This window comes from Cantharellus anzutake (genome assembly GCF_015039405.1).
Source record: "Cantharellus anzutake strain C23 chromosome Unknown EI90scaffold_23, whole genome shotgun sequence".
Taxonomy (NCBI): domain Eukaryota; kingdom Fungi; phylum Basidiomycota; class Agaricomycetes; order Cantharellales; family Hydnaceae; genus Cantharellus; species Cantharellus anzutake.
In genome coordinates this window covers 304,078-322,001 of record NW_024066973.1, presented here as the reverse complement: position 1 = coordinate 322,001, position 17,924 = coordinate 304,078, and the positions used below count along the sequence as shown (strand labels likewise).

The window sequence follows — 17,924 nt, the reverse complement described above, 5'->3', positions numbered from 1 at the left end:
CCGTCCCCAAGGATAGATTTCTTCTTTCCAAAATCGGCGGCTGAGCTTGAGTCGATTCGTTTCACTTTGTGGCTGCGCACAACCTTTTCACAACGCATTGGAGAACACGTTACTAATATACCGCATTTGGTCTTAAATTTCCGTGCTCCAACCCACCTTTCGATTGACATCTGTCTTCTGAAAACATTCGCCAGGATGACGGTGGGATCTTGGTTTGTAGCCTTTCTGCTCTGGTTGCAACCGTCTCCTGATGTGGAGCTGGAGGACATTTGATATGTTTTCTATTCATACACCGTGCATGAGCCTTGATATTCCGGGCGCGCACCGAGGCCGTTCCTAAAAACGTCCCCCCTCTCCTCACACTGCCCCCAGTAGCGAAGCTTCGTTCGCATCTGTGCTAATTTCTCCTTTCTGGGGCATCCTCGTGCGGAATGGGGTTTTGGTCGATTTCGCCCTATATAAAAATGGTTGGCCTTTCTGATTTCGCTCGTTACACCTGCCATGGGGTGGGGGGATTCCCGATCCCTAACAAGCTGTCGCTATTATTCATTGGGTCGGTGTATGTTTGGAGCGAAAACGCAATCTTGAGGTAGCGTGACGTAAGCCATGCGTTCGTGTTGCTGCGGTCTCGGGCTCGGGGAACTATCTGCTGGTCTATGTATGCCGGACGACGGGTAATCGCCGTGAAAGCCCAAGTTAGGAACAAACCTGGAATATTGACCCCGGCCTATAATCGTCTCCAATATCGAAAAAGCCTCGAACAATGGAATAAAACCCACCCTACCCTCGAAGGGCGCAACGCATCCCAAATGATCATGGGAGGGATGACCGCATTTCACTCGTACGCCAGAGATTTGGACACGCATGACAAGTGCCATTCAAGAACCGCAACCGCCACACCAGATTCTATCTCGGAATTTACTGCGAAAAACGAAGGGAAAAGTGCAACAAGCGAAAAACCCTTGATGCGCTCAAGCTGGAATGTCGGAAATCCGGAATCGCCGTTCAAACGCGTTACAACGCATTTAACTTTGGCTTCTTCGTTGTAACGTTTCCCAAGTGTTATGACATTTTAGAAACGTTTCTTCAACATGCTATTCCATGATGATGGTGGCAAAATGTAATGCTAAAGAAGTACCTTTAGATGCCATCGTAATGCTCGTACAGTGGCACACCTATCCATTGGATGACTCCGGTGATAGTGCAATTGAATTCCAAACAATGACGTCCTTCCCACTCACTGACATCCCCTCGCAGTTGCGACATGACGTGTATGCTTGAAGCGATTGATGGCGCAATATCTTCTGTATCCTATCCGGTTATGTCGCCCACTTAAGCGCTGAGCATCAAAATCATTGACCTCGACGCTGTTTGCACTGCCCTTGGTAGGTTCAAATATGGTGCCATCCGACAATGTTGGACCATCATTAATCGGAGTACGGACCAGGCAAGACCAGTATTCGGCGATATATTATGTTAATGTTATCCTAACGTGAACACTTCTATATTCCACAAAAACCGTGGTTACCCCTGTCAAAGACCATTGTGCAGAATCCGAGCGCGACAACCCAGGCTTTTTCCACGGAGCAATATGCCATAGGTAAAATACAGCGACTTAGTAAGATACTTGGGCTGCACTGTGTTATTTGCCGCGATTTACTTCCCACTGTGCCCACTCGTCGAGTCCATCTAGAACGATCACAGAGCAATCCCCTCCGAAGGGATGTATCCCTGAGTTTAGGCATCAGGTTCACCTATTTCGATTCAAGTACGTGTCCTGTCAAGTCATTGTGTCTAACATTACTTAAAACACCATGATCATCAACTCGGAATACATAGTCACGTTGAGCTCCACAAGGACTTGAAACCCAAGTTCATTAACAGCTTTCGTGGATTGTTCCTAGTCGGACCATCCCCAACCAACAAACATCGGACCTCAGAAAGTCGACTCTAACATACAGTGTCCAGTGAGGTGCGGCAACAGAGGGCTAATGATAATAATGAGGGTACGCTTCGAAAAATTGGTACGCTGCTGCATCTCTGGCATACCCTTTCCTGGGGCCCTGGCCAGAGAATACCGAGCCAATGACTACAACGCGTTCCAACCGGGGTCAGTTGCATATTTTCGGGAGAAAGAGATCAGACCCACTGTGAAGCCGTGACTCATAGATAAGTGCGTGATTCGTGTTTTTACGTACAGTATCATTCTACGTGAGTGCGTGAAGAGTTATGTATGGGTACACAAGATTCACGGAAGGCTCACCCATGTGTAACGAATCTGAAAACGTTGCGCGACAGAGTTGAGGAGGATGACGGGCCGAACTGGGCCGAATTCAATGTTGTTTTGAATGAGGCGATGGGTCCTAAACCCCTGCTCTGGGTTCGGGAGGAGTGTAGAAGCGTCTCTTTCACTATGGAGCTCGAGGTCCACGTCAACGAAGGCACCTGAACCCGTCGTTTGCTCAGGCCTGACGAGCTGCTGCGCATCTGGAGTCCGAATCTTTAAGGTTGAGTCGTTTTTCTCCCCTGACGCGGAGAATCCGCTGCGGTGGACATAACCCCCTTGGCGACCTGCACATGTCACAGCATGAGCGGAGATAGGAATCTGCAGCCCAACAACATACTTCTGATGGACATCTCAGACGTTTCGGCCCTAGTTTCTTCTGCTAAGCATAATCTGATGGGAGTTAGTGATACTATCCAATTATCTGGCAACTCACTCAAAAGTATCGCACACACTATCGATGCTTATTCGGCGGTATGGAGGATAAGCAAAGCACATAACAATACACTTTTCGAATTCCTCAAGACCTCTCCACTCATAGGGCTTCATATTTGCGGCAGCGATAGGGATCTGATCGTCAGTAAGGTTGGAGTAGGGAGGTTCATCGATGAGAATCTGCGGGAAGGGGTTAACGTCTTTTCCTGGCAATAAGAATAAGATCAAAATTACTTGTACACTGACGCAGCCAAAAGCCCAGATATCGCTTCCTCGATCCGGAACTTTTGTGAGGCCATTGTGCAATTCTGGGGATCCGAAACGGGGACTGAGATGATAATCGGAGGGAAATAATTTGTCCAAACGATCATACGAGAATTGGAAACCACGTAAACAGGGACTGCCTCCATCCCCGATTACAATATTGTCCTAAATAGTAGAATGGCAACGTTAAATATGTTAAAGGGCTTGCCAATATCTGGTGTAGCTAGCATACCGGTTTGATGTCTGCATGAATGACTCCTTCCGAATGGAGATAGAAAAGACCCATCGCTATATGGTACACCTTTACGACAGAGTCAGTCGCTTATTGCCCTATTTCTCACAGATATACAGATTTTCACCATCTTGCGACGATTTGTAGCTGGGTGTTGGCGTAAATAACCCATGACATCGCGGTGAGCATACCAGGTGGAAATCAAACTAAGACTGATCGATGATTCGGTTTCCGAAGACAAAACCCATCCATAGAGCCACTCTATGTTGGGATGCTTTAGCCGACGCCATATACGTATTTGCCTCTTCAAAGCCTTTAAAGACCATTTTTGTCAGATTCAGGACGACTGGCTTCAAAAAACAGAACACACTCGCATGAGATCATGGGGGGGTGGAATCGGGATATTGATCTGCTGGATACATACTGGTCCCTGTTGAGATGATAGTGACCCGTCAGCAGAGCTACGACTAGCCACATTATATGCGTGTACAAACACCCTTGTAAGTCCCCTGGTACGAAGATGCAGGATAACTTTCAGGTATATGCAGTTGGTCGGGTTGTATTGTTTTCGCGAGGTTCCGCTCATTTCCTAGCATTAATTCGCGTTCCAGGCGGGTGCGGAGAGAAAGTCCACTGGGCACTTGAGGCCCTGAGAAGAGCTGCGACGTCACTACATGGATTTGTAAATGAATAACCCCCAGTTCTTAAACTGAAAAGCATCGGAGGCCTGATGACTCACCGACAGGGTTGGACGTGTTCAATACACGAGCATCGTGGGGCGCTACGATGCTCTTCGGAGCGCCCGTGGTGCCTCGGGGAGGCAGGGAGGATCCAACAAATGCAGCAGTTTGCAGGACCTTCCGAATAGAGGGGCGATTCTCGGTCACCACGGAACAGCAGTCGGACAAAGTGCATTGCAGCGGGTCCTTGAGATCCCAGTTCCAAGGGCCTTCTTTCGGGATCCGTGCAACTATTTGGATGTCATTTAGACCAGAGAATGGTTGTTTTCCGAATAATATCTGGCCAGGTTGGGTCATGAAATTCAAAACCGCATCAGCAAGAGAGATATCTAACTCGCCGGAATACATGTACATGCAAATGAATAAACGTCGCTTTCAGTGCTCTTCCTTTCCTCATCTAATATTACCTCCGGGGGCGTGAACCTGATCGTGAAAGCAGCAGTTGAGGATGTTTGGCCCGTGCTGAGTTCACTGCTAAAGCGGGACAGCCCGAAATCGCATAATATTGCGTTGTGATTATCGCTAACGAGAACATTTGCCTTTGAAATAGGAGTGAGCGAAATGGAAGCAACTAATAGAGGGAGCTTGGCTGACAGGCTTGAGATCTCCATGAATAACTGCTGGCGTCAAATGATGTAAATAGTCAAGCCCTTTCGCAATATCCCTTGCCTAATGAATTATGGTATATTCATTGTGCTGCGAAAGCGAATGCGAGATGGAAGAGTCCGCACCAAGTCAATCCTTTCTGCATGTGGGTTCTTCTCTAGATACTCGAGTACACTCCCATTTGGGCACCAAGGAGAAACCAGTACACCCTTTACATCGCATCCATCCCCTTCGACGGCAAATCCAAGAAACTTGAGGATATGAGGGTGATCCAATTTGCTCCAAACTCCCATCTCACGGGTAAGGTACTGGATGGCCATTATATTTCTTGTTTGCAGGAATATGGGAGACTCACCTTGACCGTTTTCCTTGTCCTCTCCACAGCTTCACGCATGTTGCTTACAGGTGGACGAAGCTCCTTGTAGCAAACCTGGCACGAGGCACAAGAATGATAAATTGGCAGTTATTCCAAAGAGAACGTGATAACCTTCACTGGTCCTTCACATTCAGGAGACCTCCAAGTTGCAATATAGACAGTGGAGTAGCCACCTGACCCAACAAGGTATCGGGGAGTGGGATCGAATTGCCCACTGAGATCTTTCACCTGGGCCTCGACAGCTGCCCGCAAGCCTTCTATCAGTGCAGAAGATGATGCGTCCATCGTGAAGCCGTTCGCAGAACGAATAGGCGCTTCACTGAGAAATGACTGTTAACAATCTGTGGAGGTAAGCTGATCGTATCAGCTTTCATTCAACCCAAACGGGTCCTAGAGCTCTCAATTCATTTATGACAAAAAGGGAAGGTGTTGCAAGTTGATGTCCACTATCCCCTTGCGCCGATGCCTTCCCTTTGAGCGCAGCGAGGTAGAGATACCAAAAGGTGGCGATGAATGGTTTTAAGTCGGGTAGAACTCAGACTTGTGTCAAAGATCTGAAGATGAGTTCCTACTGGAGTATACCTATGAGTCGCAATGATAAATCAGACGAAGCAACAATAAGTACGTTCACTCTCACCTCAAACTCATATTAGAGATCTAAAGGGAGAGGTGGTCACTTGGATTCGCTCTCTTCATACACAGCGCTCAGTGGTGAGATCGTCACACAAAGGAGTGAGGAGATGAAGGTGAGCTAGCACCACTCATCCTATTCTAGATCCCCGCAGCCACTCGTTTGGCGGAAATAGACGTCGAAGATCTAAATAGTCTTAGATACCACAACATGATTTACATAATTACCATGGCAACCCGCGTAAGAAGAGGTGGAATAGACCGACAAATATTAACGGTGAAGGTGAGACTCCAGATGTACGCGTTTTCCCTACATTTCTGCAGCAGTGAGGGGGTTTCGATTCGCGTTGGGATGGTTTTGAGTATAGCGGGAGCGGCAATTGAGCGACTTTGTAGTGAGTGTTTCGTTTCGTTACTCTGAATTTTGGTGAAGTAACCAGACATATCAGGCCCAACGTTATACACGCCACCGCTCATGGTCATATTTGTTTGTGAGCCTATTAGTCCTCCTTGTTGTAAGAACCAGGGGGTAGCGGGCGGGCGATGATCACGATCGGACGAGGTGGTCAACCGTCAACTAGCATGCATCGGGACAAACAAATGTAATATGTGTCCATGTTTCGAGGTCGGCCAACACCCTCCGACATGAACCAAGTTCTTCAGGCTTTCTTTCGCCGTTCAGCCGATGCATAAGGTGTGATGTGCTCTCTCTCAAGTCTCCTTCATCGAAGTGCCTAGCGTTGACAGGCATCGGGTTGCCCCACCGGCGTTTCGGATCAATCACGCCTTGTATTATCGGCAAGCAATGACGTCAGCGCGGCTTTTCTATCATACGTAAGTACTTGAGCATCAGAGTATACCCCTTAAGCTTACCAACTCCGTTTCAGCCTCGAAGCGACGCTCCAATGGAACCCCCCTACAGGGCTCTTTCTCAACCTTTACTTCGGATCACCATTCTTCAGGACGATTCCCATGCCCATGGCCGTATTTCGTTAAAAAAAAAAAAGGTGGCTCGCTTGAGTTTTTTTTCTGCCTTGTTACTCTTTCATAACCGCACAACCTTCTCTCAGCGCATTGGGGGAACATCACTATATCACGGTATCGATCTCCCATTTCGGTGTTTGCGCTCCACCTTTCGATTGACCTTTCTTCTGAAGACATTCCCGAAGATGCATTTGTAGCTCCCTGCTCTGCTTGCATTCGTCCCCTAAGTTAACTACTGAGGTGAAGTTAGAGGATATTTAATGGGCATCCTATTCACACACTGGGCCTTGACCCCCTAGAGGTGTATGTTTTATTCTTCCTTCCTGATGCTCCGCAACTTATCCATACGCTGGCAAGATATTCCGGGTGGGCACCGGGGCCGCCCCGAACGGCCCTTTCGCAACAAGAAAACTCCGTGTCCGCGCTAATTTCGCCTTTCTCACATCTTCATGCGCAATAGGATTCATTGATTTCGCTCTTGAGAACTTCAGCCTGATCACTTGGTTCGAAACATCTGATTTTTCCTCACACGCGCTCATGAGCGGGTTCCCCACCTCGGAGCTACTCGATCCCGAATAGACTATTGTTCATTGGGCCAGTTGAGGGTGTGTTTGCGCGAGAACGCAATATCGAGGCAACGTACGCCGTCCGTTCGCATTGCTTGAGTCTGGAAGGACTTTCTGCCTACTCGGATAGGCATTAACCACCACAAAGAGCTCCATTGTTGCATGAATCTTCGAACGTGCAGCCCTATCCTTAAGCATACCCATCATGGAAGATGCTTCGAGGGGCTCCTTGGGTCTCCTTCGGCTAAAACAATATCTTACTGGTCGGTGACGTCACGTTGTGGATCGGACAACGTCGTTCACGACACCAGGAAATATAGTGGATGGATGGACAGACATGCAGATGTCAACTCCATGATTATATTTTAGTTCCGAACGCTCGACTAACTTTCAGGGATGAACCAGTCATGACTGAGTTTTGGAGAATCACATTTGCATGAGCTTCCGCGTGTGCATGCAATCTCCGGCCTGTGGGACAATGCCGTGCTGCGGGCGTCACCGCGCACACCCTATATTTGCTCGACACGCCACTTGGGAGATCAAGTTCCATTGGCTCGGCTCTATACAATTGTGATCGTACCAGGGGATTTGGGGCATCGGTGGTGATGTTCACGTTGCACGTCGGTTAATGGCTTGGTTTTAGGCCCTAAAGATCTCTGAGCGGTCAGCCTTGAGGGTGGGAAATTTTAACTACTTGCAGCCATGGCTCCTCGTACTCTTTAATACCATTCGTGAGGCGGTTTCGCATGCCGTCCCATTGGGACGGTTAAGGAACGAGTTTAGAGGAATAGGCCATGGATAAATGCTGAGATTATTCTTTCCCTCAACCTGCGTTCTCTCTCACTTGCCAGGGAGGGTTCTATCTTGGAATCGGCCCCCACCAAACTGATTCAAAAATCACGGTAATTGATCAGACAGGTGGAGATTAATTGTTCATGTTCTCCTGCGAATCACCTCTCCCAAAAAAATGCGTAATCCCCCACTTTAGATTCGGCAGACGCGGAATGATGTGGCCACTAGGCCATCTTAGATACCTTTGGCGAGGCCCCATGGTCGAATTGATGTTGTAGGGTCTACAGACTTTCTGGCACGTTCGTTCTCGATGGGTGCTCCGCACTCTCAAAATTGACGTTGCGACAGACATAACTTTCATGCTGAGTTCCGGTCCCCGGGAATTAAGATGGAGGGCACTCCTTGTGGTGTTACATGATTTTGATTCCTGCCATGCGGTGGTATTATGCCGCGGGTCTATCCCGCCCTGGTTGTTGGGACGTCAGAAACGCGGCGCAAGGAAGATGCTCTGAATCCTGATCGTCTTCACAACCTTGCCCCAAGTAGAACGTTATTCTACCCACTGGCGAAGCAAGCTCGTAGATACCTTCGCGGGTTAAATATCTCAAGAATCGTGTTACATTTTGAGAGGATCGGCTCTTCGAGTTATGGTTGGTGTTGGTAAGAAAGCTTGAAGAAGGCACGCAGGGTCCCCAACTCCAAACCTGTATCCTTTCTGAATGCGCTTGAGAGAGCTTCTGCAACCGCTCCACCGTAGGACCATTCAGGAATGCATCGACGGACAGTGATTCACTGCCCTCTTCTGTTGTTTTGTTTGCGCAAGTGATCCTCTGAGGCAAAGTAGGATGCCCCAACCGCGAGTTGGGATACAGTAGCCGTGAAATAGCGGTGGATCGGGCTCGCTGGGTCTACGATCTCATCTTATTCGTTTCTAGTAGGACGAGTTGCATGTTCACAGGGGCAGTCGTGTATACCAGATGTTGCGAATGTCGAGTTTAACGATCGAGAGTTAAATCATATATATAATCAATGAGTCGCGGGAATGCTTCGGCCAATTTTGCGCGTTGGCGTGATATTAGACATGGTCTGAGGTGCCGATCCGGTTGTAATTTTGACACAGCAGGCATACCCAACATTTCAGTTCCTTTTTGATGCGCCTTCTCCATCGTGCACCCTCCCCATGCATGCCCAGCATCAAGCCCACCCCGCTTACATAATTGCCAATGTGAGGGCACATTGTCACAAGCAAGGTGTCACGGCGGTTGGTCTTGGCATTTTCACCCAACATACTTTGACCCAGCATAATATTCGGGGTTTTTGAAATGGTTGTTTTTGATGTGTTGTTGCGCTCCACCGTTTTTTTAACTACCGGACATGACTTGCGCATACATTGACTGTGCCAAGATCGGTGCTGCCACTGCTACAATAGGTGCCCATCTTCAAGGGTTTCCACTTGTCTTAATGCCTTTTAAACCAAGCCAAGCCATTTGACTTAGCATCTTGTGTTTGGATCGCTGCTGTACAACTACCGCGGGGTGCGCCTCGCGCTTTACTCGCCGTCTCCAGTGAAGTATATATTCAGCTCTTAACTAATCTGTATTCTTGCCAATACAGGGACGAAAAAATCAGTATCGCTGGCATGCATCAAGACACACAGTGACCAAAAACCCCCCACCCCCCGCAAACTTTGCTGTGAACTTCTACGGCAACGAGGGCGCTCTACCGGCTTTCTGGGGCTTCTGATACCCAACACGATACAAATCGGAGCACCACAGTGTCACGAGAGAAGACGGTCACCGAACAAGTGCCCTGGCCCGGGCCTGGGAATGCCGCTCTGGAATCGCGGTTCTCACGTATCAGGAACGATGTTCCGCGCTGTTGGCCTATCGGGTGTTATTTATCAGAAACAGATGCAAAGCGCCATGGACTGGGCCGGACGAGTGGTTCACGATAGATTGACATACGCGCAATCACAGGATGGTTATTTGCTCTTCCCCTTCCTACCCCTAACTTCATTTTCATCGTGTCTAGGTAGACAACCTCACATACCTGAAGAGCTGATACTAGATCGCCCCAGTAATCCGCCGCCCGCAGGAGAAACCAAGCGCACCACGGCGCATCCCCTACGACTTAGAGAACGGCGGAACCTACTTCCAGCGCCGGAGCGGCGCAACTACCCCCGGGCGAGGCGTTCTTCAAGATCAACAGTGTATCGTGTGGGTATCGATGACAAAAGAGTTTTACTGTAATAGTATATAACATGTTTCGATGACACGGAGAAAGATCGCCTAGGAGACAGAGCTACCACAGCAAGCGGCGTTCAGAGGTTGCGCAACTTGGTATGCATCTACTTCATTGCGTTATCTGATTTTTAATTTCGGTGCTCAAAAGAGATCATAGGGCGAACCATTACAGCTCAATATCTCTCGTGCACATATTTGCTAACACGTTTCGCAAAGGTATGGGTTGGAGTTTGCAAATACATGACCGCACTGTCAGATCGCTATGACATTTGGACGCCGTAAGAAGAGCACATGCACATAGGCCGGGAGCGCGGAAGCCAATAATTGTCTGCGGAATATCAGTCTTATGCTCCGATGAACGCTGCACGGATGCACTTCATCAATGCGAAACAAGCCCTATGTTTTGTGCAGCCATCTCCCGACTCCAAATGCGGAGAATGTTCTTTTGAACTTTACCGCTCCCAGTCTTAGGGAGTATATCATAACCTGATTCTTTCGCTGCACCTTCACCCACGAACCATACCCAGGATGGAGCATTCTACTTCCCCGCATAATCTAAGCAGACACAATCTCTGAATCACGCAAGGGCACATACCTGAGGGTTCATTGCTTGTTTCACGATCGATATAACATCCTTGTTGGTAAGCTCAGGTGTTGCAGGGTGAATGGATCTCTGTTCTCGAACGATCCATACCCCGACAACTTCTCCATACTTCTGATCGGGGACGGAGACGGCCGCTGCTTCCTTAATCGCAGGATGCGCAGTCAACACGTTCTCAATTTGGACGGGAAACAGATTCTGTGATAGTGGAGTAATCATGTAGGCAGGAGAGGGGGATATCGGTCCTGGCTGGTGCATACCTCTCCTCCTCGAATGATGATATCTTTCATTCTGCCAACGACTGTCGGGTGCGAAACATGATCCAGATTAGCGGGAGTCAATATTCAATTGAGCGGCGCGGCGACCATGCCGTGGGACGCACTTCTAAGATAACCATCCTCGTCGAGAACGCCTATGTCACCTATGGCGATGGAGCAGCGGTGAGCGATACAACAGCTAAGTCTGTTAGCCATCCTTGTGTTATCAATTACCTGTTTTCAGCCACACCAAATCGCCCTCGCCTGGGTCATCGGGGGCTGGTGCTCGTGCCAATATGGCAGCGCTCTGTTCAGGGTCATCCCAGTACCTAGAAAAAGCAGGTGCGAGAGCTGAGCAAGCACGGTCAGGGAGTCCCCGAAACCACCGCAAACACTGAATGCTGGGCCACTGTCATTACTTACCCTTTATGGACGTTATAGCCAGACACCCAGAGCTCGCCTGGCGTGCCTAGGCATTTCCGTTCATGGAATAAAAGGCACTACGTTAGCCAGAAGACATACTTAGCATCGTGAATGGTAGACCCCACATACCGACGGGGACTATATTGTTATTGGAGTCCACAATCTTGGCCGCGACATGCGGCTGAACACGTCCAACCGTCTCTGTCCGCTTTTTCAAAGGATCCAATGGGACTGTTTGGAAAGACACAGGACTAAGGGTTCAACTTCACAATTAGTATGGGAAGTATCACACGCTTAACCGATCGGCAAGCTGTTGGAACTTTCGATATCGCGTGAAGTGACTCACCTCGTTTCCGCTAGGTCACTCGGGATTCAGCTTCGAGTTGACTGACCACCGCCACACCAGGAGAAGCACATATCACTCACTCATGCCATAGGCAATTGTCAGTTCAGTTAGATTCAGTTTTTGAATCAATTGCCTCATCATATCCAATGGTATGGTTGTGCCCGCGGCAATCCCGGTTCTAGGTTTGGCGCCCAAGCATGCGTTTGCGCGCAGGTGCAAGCCAGGAAGCGATTTGAACACACCTTAACGTGGAAAGGTTCCATTGCTCTCCACAGGGTTTCCCTGCCTCAAGCGTTTCTAGCAAGCCCAGGAAGTGCGTGGGCACGCCGTGAACTCCTGTACATCTTTCTGCTTCCATCGCATCAAGGGCAGCTCTCGGATCGAAACTTTCTGCGCTGTAAACAATAGCGGACGCATGAACCCAGGACGCGAGATTTCCTAAGACCAGCCCAAAGCAGTGGAAAAGCGGAGGTATGTTGCCTAGACGTGTCAAAAGCAGCATGTGAGTTCTTGGGAAAGGGGAAATGAAATATGGCTATCTATATCATGCAATACGAACATATCTTGTCCGCGGGTGTAAGATCCATGCATCTTCCTATAGAATGAGCATTATTCAACAGGTTGGCGTGCGATAACTGGAGTATTCAAAATTCTGCGTTAGCGGATATGGAAATCCTTGCACACCTGAGTGCACTCACCGAAACTGCTTTTGGTAATCCTGTTGTACCACTTTGCGCAGTATGTTAAATATGGAGTTGCTAGGTGTTCATGAGAATGAGCCTCGTGGGCAGCCCTACCTTGTGAATTGCAGGTTTATCACCTCGTCACGATGCAGTGACTTCTCAATCGATTTGACTTCATTGACAGATTCGCCATCTTCTCTCCATATCAGCAGGTCGCGAAAACCAACCGCTATAGGGATTCTTGACAGTTCTGCGTGGAAGTCGCCTCCTTCCCTTGATATGTTATCGGTGATGATTATATTTTGAAGGGGAAGATCCGCGTCGCCCTGGCCATCAGATGATGCGAGATGCGGCATTTCTTGAAGAAGAAGGTCGATATATCGAGAAGAACGCAATTTTGGAGTGATAAACAAAGATGACACCCCGGCAAGCTTCATGACGCCTATCTGTATTAGGGAAGATGGTTGGAGACATCAGAAATGAAAAAAATAACCAACACATGCCAGCTCGCGAATCCGATACGCAGGATTAATGGTAACCAATACAGCGCCAATACTAGCTGCCGCCCATTGTAAACAGGCATAGGTGCTTCGAATAGTAAGGAGATCAAGCTATTTGTTCACGGTAAATGAAATGAACGTGTTCTTACCTGCAATTGCCCATGACAACGCCCACTCGGTCCCCCTTTTTCACCCCTAAATGGACCAGACCTCTGGAAAGAGCAGCCACATGGTGGTGCATATCCTCAAATGTCCATCTCAAATACTTGGGTGATTCAGACAGCAGTCCACCTGGGGCACCATGAGCATTCGGAGCTTCCTGCGTGCTAACTAGGGCTATATTGGACGAAAACTTTGGGAGAAGTCTCTCGCTGTAAAATTCGGGAAAGGTTTGAGTTAGCAATGCGGGCTCTGTCGGCCCCCGAACGAATGAAGTGGATAGGGATCGCATATTTGCATGCAAGCTGTGATACAAGCGCGATATTTTGCCTCTGTATCTGACTAAGTCCACCATGATCTAGGAGCTGCCTGGTTAGAAGAGCAAGCTCTCAGGGTTCGATGCGAGGCAAATCATTTCCCTATTATGGGTTCGGACCCGGTATAAATACGTGCAAATGCAAACTAAGCGCCTTATGGCTCGTCTTCTTGGCGAGATGAACGCCCGTATCATTTCTTTGATTTGTCCTTGATGTTTGGGTGCCTTCCCACGTGGAGATATACTCCAAGTCATATTGTGCTCTTGTTCAGCTCTTACAGGGTGGTTGGAGTGTGAAGTACAATTACATTTCCCGATAAGTCATAGGAAACGTTCACAATGTGGGGGGCTAGGAAGGCAGTGTTCCGGTGACGCAGCGGGGAACGAGCACCGAACCCGAAAGCTTGCGATGATGAACGGTCCAGTGGTAGTGATTGGAACCGTTCAACAGGTGCACGGACTGGGAAACGTCAACCCCAAGTTGATAATGTTTCGAATATTTAGATTTAAGCAGACAATAAACGGTTGCCGTTGGGCTGTTCGCATGATGAAGAGCACAGCATGGAGGCGTTGTGATCAACACATGTCAACCGTTGCTGACGATTAGGAATAGCCTCATCGAATACGCTCGGTTTGCACTGCCAGGCGCCTTCTTATCTGCACGTTGGAAGCTCGCACACTCCTTTTCATAGGAGCTTCGCCAGGGCAATAGAACATTCGAATCTCTGAAAGAAACCGACTCACAATTGAAAATCTAGCAACGTTCTTCTTTTCTTCTCTTCCCTTTATACCCCAACCAGAAACCACTCCCTACCCCCCAACACATCTCCGTCTTTCAGTTTTTCACCTATAACCCTATACACCATGGGGCCACCACGGCACACCGTGCAGGCCGTCGGCCAAGCATTTATCATCGATGCGGAATATGAGTACATCAAAGATCTCGGCCAAGGCGCTTACGGATGCGTATTGGCAGCAAAGCACAGGAGATCTGGCGACGGGTGTGCCATAAAGAAGATCACCAACATTAACACCAAGGTTAGGCGCTCGATCATGCCATCTGTGTAAGCGCTCATTGGATGTTGATACGCGTCAAATTTGCCCTTTCCCCAGAAAATCTTGACCAAACGATGCCTGCGCGAAATCAAGTGCGTCCTGAATGAGCGATAAACGCGGCCTGATAGCTGATCCACACACACTTCCAGACTCTTGCACCACTTCCGTGGCCATAAGAATGTGCGCCCCTATCAGAATTCCGCATTGTTTTTACTCGTTGACCCACGTCCTGCCTTCAGATAACATGTTTGTACGACATGGACATCATCTTCGATGCACAGGGGAATTTTCACGAAGTTTACTGTTATGTACGCCACTATTCTTCCTTACGTCTTTCGGTTTAGTTCATGCGCGCCGCTAACAGGAAGAATTGATGGAGGCCGATCTTCATGCAATTGTAATGCCCTGCCTCACAGGTGCCGTTGCCATCAGAGATCTAACTCATATTCAACATGTATAGATCCGATCAGGGCAACCTTTGTCCGACGCCCACTTCCAGGTGCTTGTTGTCACTTTATTCCGCTTCGAATGCTCCTCACTATCAAAACCTTGCTTAGAGTTTCATTTACCAAACACTGTGTGGACTTAAATACATTCATTCGGCTAACGTTCTCCACCGCGATCTTAAACCGGGGAATTTGCTTGTAAATGCTGATTGCGAGCTCAAAATCTGCGATTTTGGTCTTGCACGAGGTCTCAAAGCCCCGCCCCAAGGCGATCCTCACAAGGGAGGGTTCATGACTGAATACGTGGCTACTCGATGGTATCGTGCCCCTGAGATCATGTTGAGCTTCGCCAATTATGTGAGTGCGGCCAGCTACCAACTGTGGCCGTCTGGGCGTGGATTCTAAGCTTCTTGTCCCGAAGTCATCCTCAATCGACACATGGTCTATTGGATGCATTCTTGCTGAACTCCTTGGTGGTAAACCAATCTTCAAAGGACGCGAGTGAGTACCTACTTGCGGAAATGGAGGCACAAATGGAGTGTTGGACTTAATACGCTTTCCTCCAGTTATGTGGATCAGCTTAATCAGATCCTTCACTATCTCGGGACCCCAAGCGAAGACACTCTTCGTCGTGTTGGGTCTCCCAGAGTAAGTAGTATAATTTTCATACGGGAAATAAGACCTTCCCCCTGTGCGGCTTGCTCTTTATCTTATCCCTTGTGCTTTGTTTTTTAAGGCTCAAGACTATATTCGCTCACTGCCGATCCGGCCGCGCATCCCGTTCTCCAATCTCTATCCGCATGCTAACCCCCAAGCCATTGATCTATTAACACGTATGTTGTGCTTCGATCCTGCAAAGCGGATTACTTGTGAAGAGGCACTTTCCCACCCATATCTTGCTGTCTGGCACGATCCCAACGACGAACCCCTCTGCCATTCTGTGAGTGCAATGGTCCTGAGGACTTGTTTTCATTGCTTAGACTATCCTCTGGAGGTTTTCGACTTTGGCTTCGAGGAAGAGGACACGATCGATGGCATGAAACGCCTCATAGTGGACGAAGTCAATACATTCCGCACCCTAGTGCGCAATCAGGCACGTCAGGCCCAGCCAAGACGCCAAGACACGTACGTTCTGCTGTTTCTCATGCACTCTGCCCACCAAGCCTAGAACGTGGATCTTGATGTCTTCACTGTTCTTCTCATAGCCTCCCTATTCCTACGAGGGAAGAAATTATTAACTCTCCCATCGTTGGGAACGATGGCGCCACATCTTCGTTCACCTTTGGACCAGACGCTCAGAAAGGCCAGGAGGGACACTTTATCGTGGATGAACCCAGCGCGGACTTTGAGCGCGAACTTCAACAAACTCATCATCATGATGTGGTGACTAATGTAGGGAAATGATTCCGTTGCCTTTCCCTCATCCGCTTTATTCTTTGAGAACCCAATCTCTACCCATCATGCTTCGAACTAAAGACTCTTATCTCACGGGCTACCCATTCTTTCGTGTGTCTCTATGCCAAAGTCCAATCTCATCTGTGTGTACACCCTCATTTCCCTTCTTGTCCTACCTGCGAGTCATTGTTCTCAACCCCGAAAAGTGTTTCTATATGCAGTAAAGCTCGCATGAAATTCAGTTTTTCTATTTGTTCAACCCAACGTCATTATCAGAACGATCGGCAAGGAGATTGGAATCCAACAGATTTCACTCGATATCTGCCAAATAAACCTTCTTAACTTGGACCCAATCTCCAAATTCTGCTGAGTCCCTCCGCTTTCTCCTTTTCTCTTTAATTTCAAACGTATGACTCATTCGGCAATAATATTCTGACAATTTTCTTTCAACTTTATTCTCACCAACAGGCCCCGTCTTCTCAACACCTCCATCCGGGCCATCAAAATGCAACTTCATCCTCGTGGCACTCATCGGAACACGGCCGGTCAAAATCATCCGACGCTTCTTCAAGTGTTAACCGGTCCCACCGTCCACTGCCTAATCCACCTCCCCCCCTGGCAAAGCACAGTGATTCACTCTCTCCATGCGGAAATGCTTATTCTAGGGCGTCTTCGTTCTCAGATTATGGTCACCAGCCGCAACGCTCCAGAGGTCTGTCAGGCGCTTCTGGGGATGTTCACAGTGAAAACCCGCCGAGCGCAGCATCGGATTCGCATTTGAATCAACGCTCCAAGGGAAGACGGTCGTACGCGAATGCTCGCGGTGCAAAAGGGGCTTCGTTCTCCAATGCAAGGAAACAAGATGATTACATAACTTTTGGCTCTCGGGCTGCGGGCAAGGGGGCCTCGCGCTCCGCGCCTACCTACGATTTTGACGGCCAAGAACCGCCACGGCGGGGGATCGTATCTTCCATATTCAGGGGATGCTTCTGAATACGCGGAGTATGATACCTTCATTGTGGCGGAGGCGGCGTAATTGCAACGCTCGAGGCGTTTGGGCGCCTTTAAGCTTTTGGGGATCAATTGGCGCGACAAACTCTGAAGTTTTCCCAGCTCAGTTTGCAACCGGATCTACAGGATACCAAAAGGAGAGTTCACTCTTGGATTTCTTCATGTTCCATTCTTCGGGCATTTGTCATCGCTTCTATTGTGCATTGCATGCACACTTGTTTGTATAATTAATCCACGGAAGCACTCTACCTACCCAGTCTAGACCTGCACGCCCACGCACGCTAGTGCCAGGGGTTCAAGACGTGTCTGACGCCGGTATCGATCTTAATGACTATCGAGCTTTCGAACGAATGTAAACTAAAAGCGGCAGAACTTCGATCAGTAAATTCTAGAGACGGGTGGGTCCAAGATATGGGCAGGACATTCCTCTTTAGTACAGGTGCCGCAGCTTCCGAACGGAGAAGGATTTCATTCCTTGAGAAAATCAAATTGGCATGATGATTGCATATCCAAACCGAATAAGACACTATCCGTTCCTGAACAGTATATACGCAGTGATTTGAGTTCGTCGTTGATCAG

General features: G+C 48.6%; 5 protein-coding genes across 5 annotated transcripts; 2 read left to right on the top strand and 3 right to left on the bottom strand.

Annotated features, from left to right (window-relative positions):
- Window positions 1-1,866: 1,866 nt before the first annotated feature.
- On the bottom strand, window positions 1,867-3,279 carry EI90DRAFT_1016571 (uncharacterized protein). Its single transcript, XM_039051381.1, has 8 exons — window positions 3,216-3,279; window positions 3,093-3,148; window positions 2,954-3,027; window positions 2,721-2,899; window positions 2,625-2,677; window positions 2,264-2,571; window positions 2,150-2,207; window positions 1,867-2,089 (listed from the first exon to the last, which is right to left on the bottom strand). The coding sequence occupies exons 2-8, from the start codon at window positions 3,127-3,129 to the stop codon at window positions 1,989-1,991; spliced, it is 810 nt and encodes a 269-aa protein (XP_038916081.1). The 5' UTR covers window positions 3,130-3,148; window positions 3,216-3,279; the 3' UTR covers window positions 1,867-1,988.
- A 1,005-nt stretch (window positions 3,280-4,284) lies between these two features.
- EI90DRAFT_2920239 (kinase-like domain-containing protein) lies at window positions 4,285-4,854 on the bottom strand (the record flags this gene model as incomplete). The annotated part of the gene is made up of 3 exons (XM_039054733.1): window positions 4,285-4,494; window positions 4,550-4,624; window positions 4,687-4,854. 3 exons carry the CDS (start codon window positions 4,852-4,854, stop codon window positions 4,285-4,287), a joined length of 453 nt encoding a protein of 150 aa, XP_038916080.1.
- A 5,462-nt stretch (window positions 4,855-10,316) lies between these two features.
- On the bottom strand, window positions 10,317-13,464 carry EI90DRAFT_2996018 (acyl-CoA synthetase). Its single transcript, XM_039056205.1, has 15 exons — window positions 13,112-13,464; window positions 12,966-13,050; window positions 12,577-12,908; window positions 12,478-12,508; window positions 12,339-12,414; window positions 12,022-12,259; window positions 11,860-11,957; window positions 11,780-11,789; window positions 11,563-11,684; window positions 11,434-11,479; window positions 11,245-11,339; window positions 11,136-11,174; window positions 11,014-11,054; window positions 10,748-10,951; window positions 10,317-10,690 (listed from the first exon to the last, which is right to left on the bottom strand). Exons 1-15 carry the CDS (start codon window positions 13,411-13,413, stop codon window positions 10,532-10,534), a joined length of 1,878 nt encoding a protein of 625 aa, XP_038916079.1. The 5' UTR covers window positions 13,414-13,464; the 3' UTR covers window positions 10,317-10,531.
- Window positions 13,465-14,301: 837 nt separating this feature from the next.
- EI90DRAFT_2920386 (CMGC/MAPK/ERK protein kinase) lies at window positions 14,302-16,343 on the top strand (the record flags this gene model as incomplete). Its single annotated transcript, XM_039054740.1, has 12 exons — window positions 14,302-14,475; window positions 14,551-14,585; window positions 14,643-14,673; window positions 14,733-14,801; window positions 14,858-14,890; window positions 14,954-14,992; window positions 15,051-15,296; window positions 15,361-15,440; window positions 15,506-15,587; window positions 15,676-15,879; window positions 15,934-16,064; window positions 16,145-16,343. 12 exons carry the CDS (start codon window positions 14,302-14,304, stop codon window positions 16,341-16,343), a joined length of 1,323 nt encoding a protein of 440 aa, XP_038916078.1.
- EI90DRAFT_1015653 (uncharacterized protein) lies at window positions 16,226-17,500 on the top strand. Its single transcript, XM_039051379.1, has 3 exons — window positions 16,226-16,331; window positions 16,803-16,957; window positions 17,017-17,500. Coding segments are annotated over exons 1-3 (468 nt in total). The 5' UTR covers window positions 16,226-16,329; the 3' UTR covers window positions 17,328-17,500.
- Window positions 17,501-17,924: the final 424 nt, after the last annotated feature.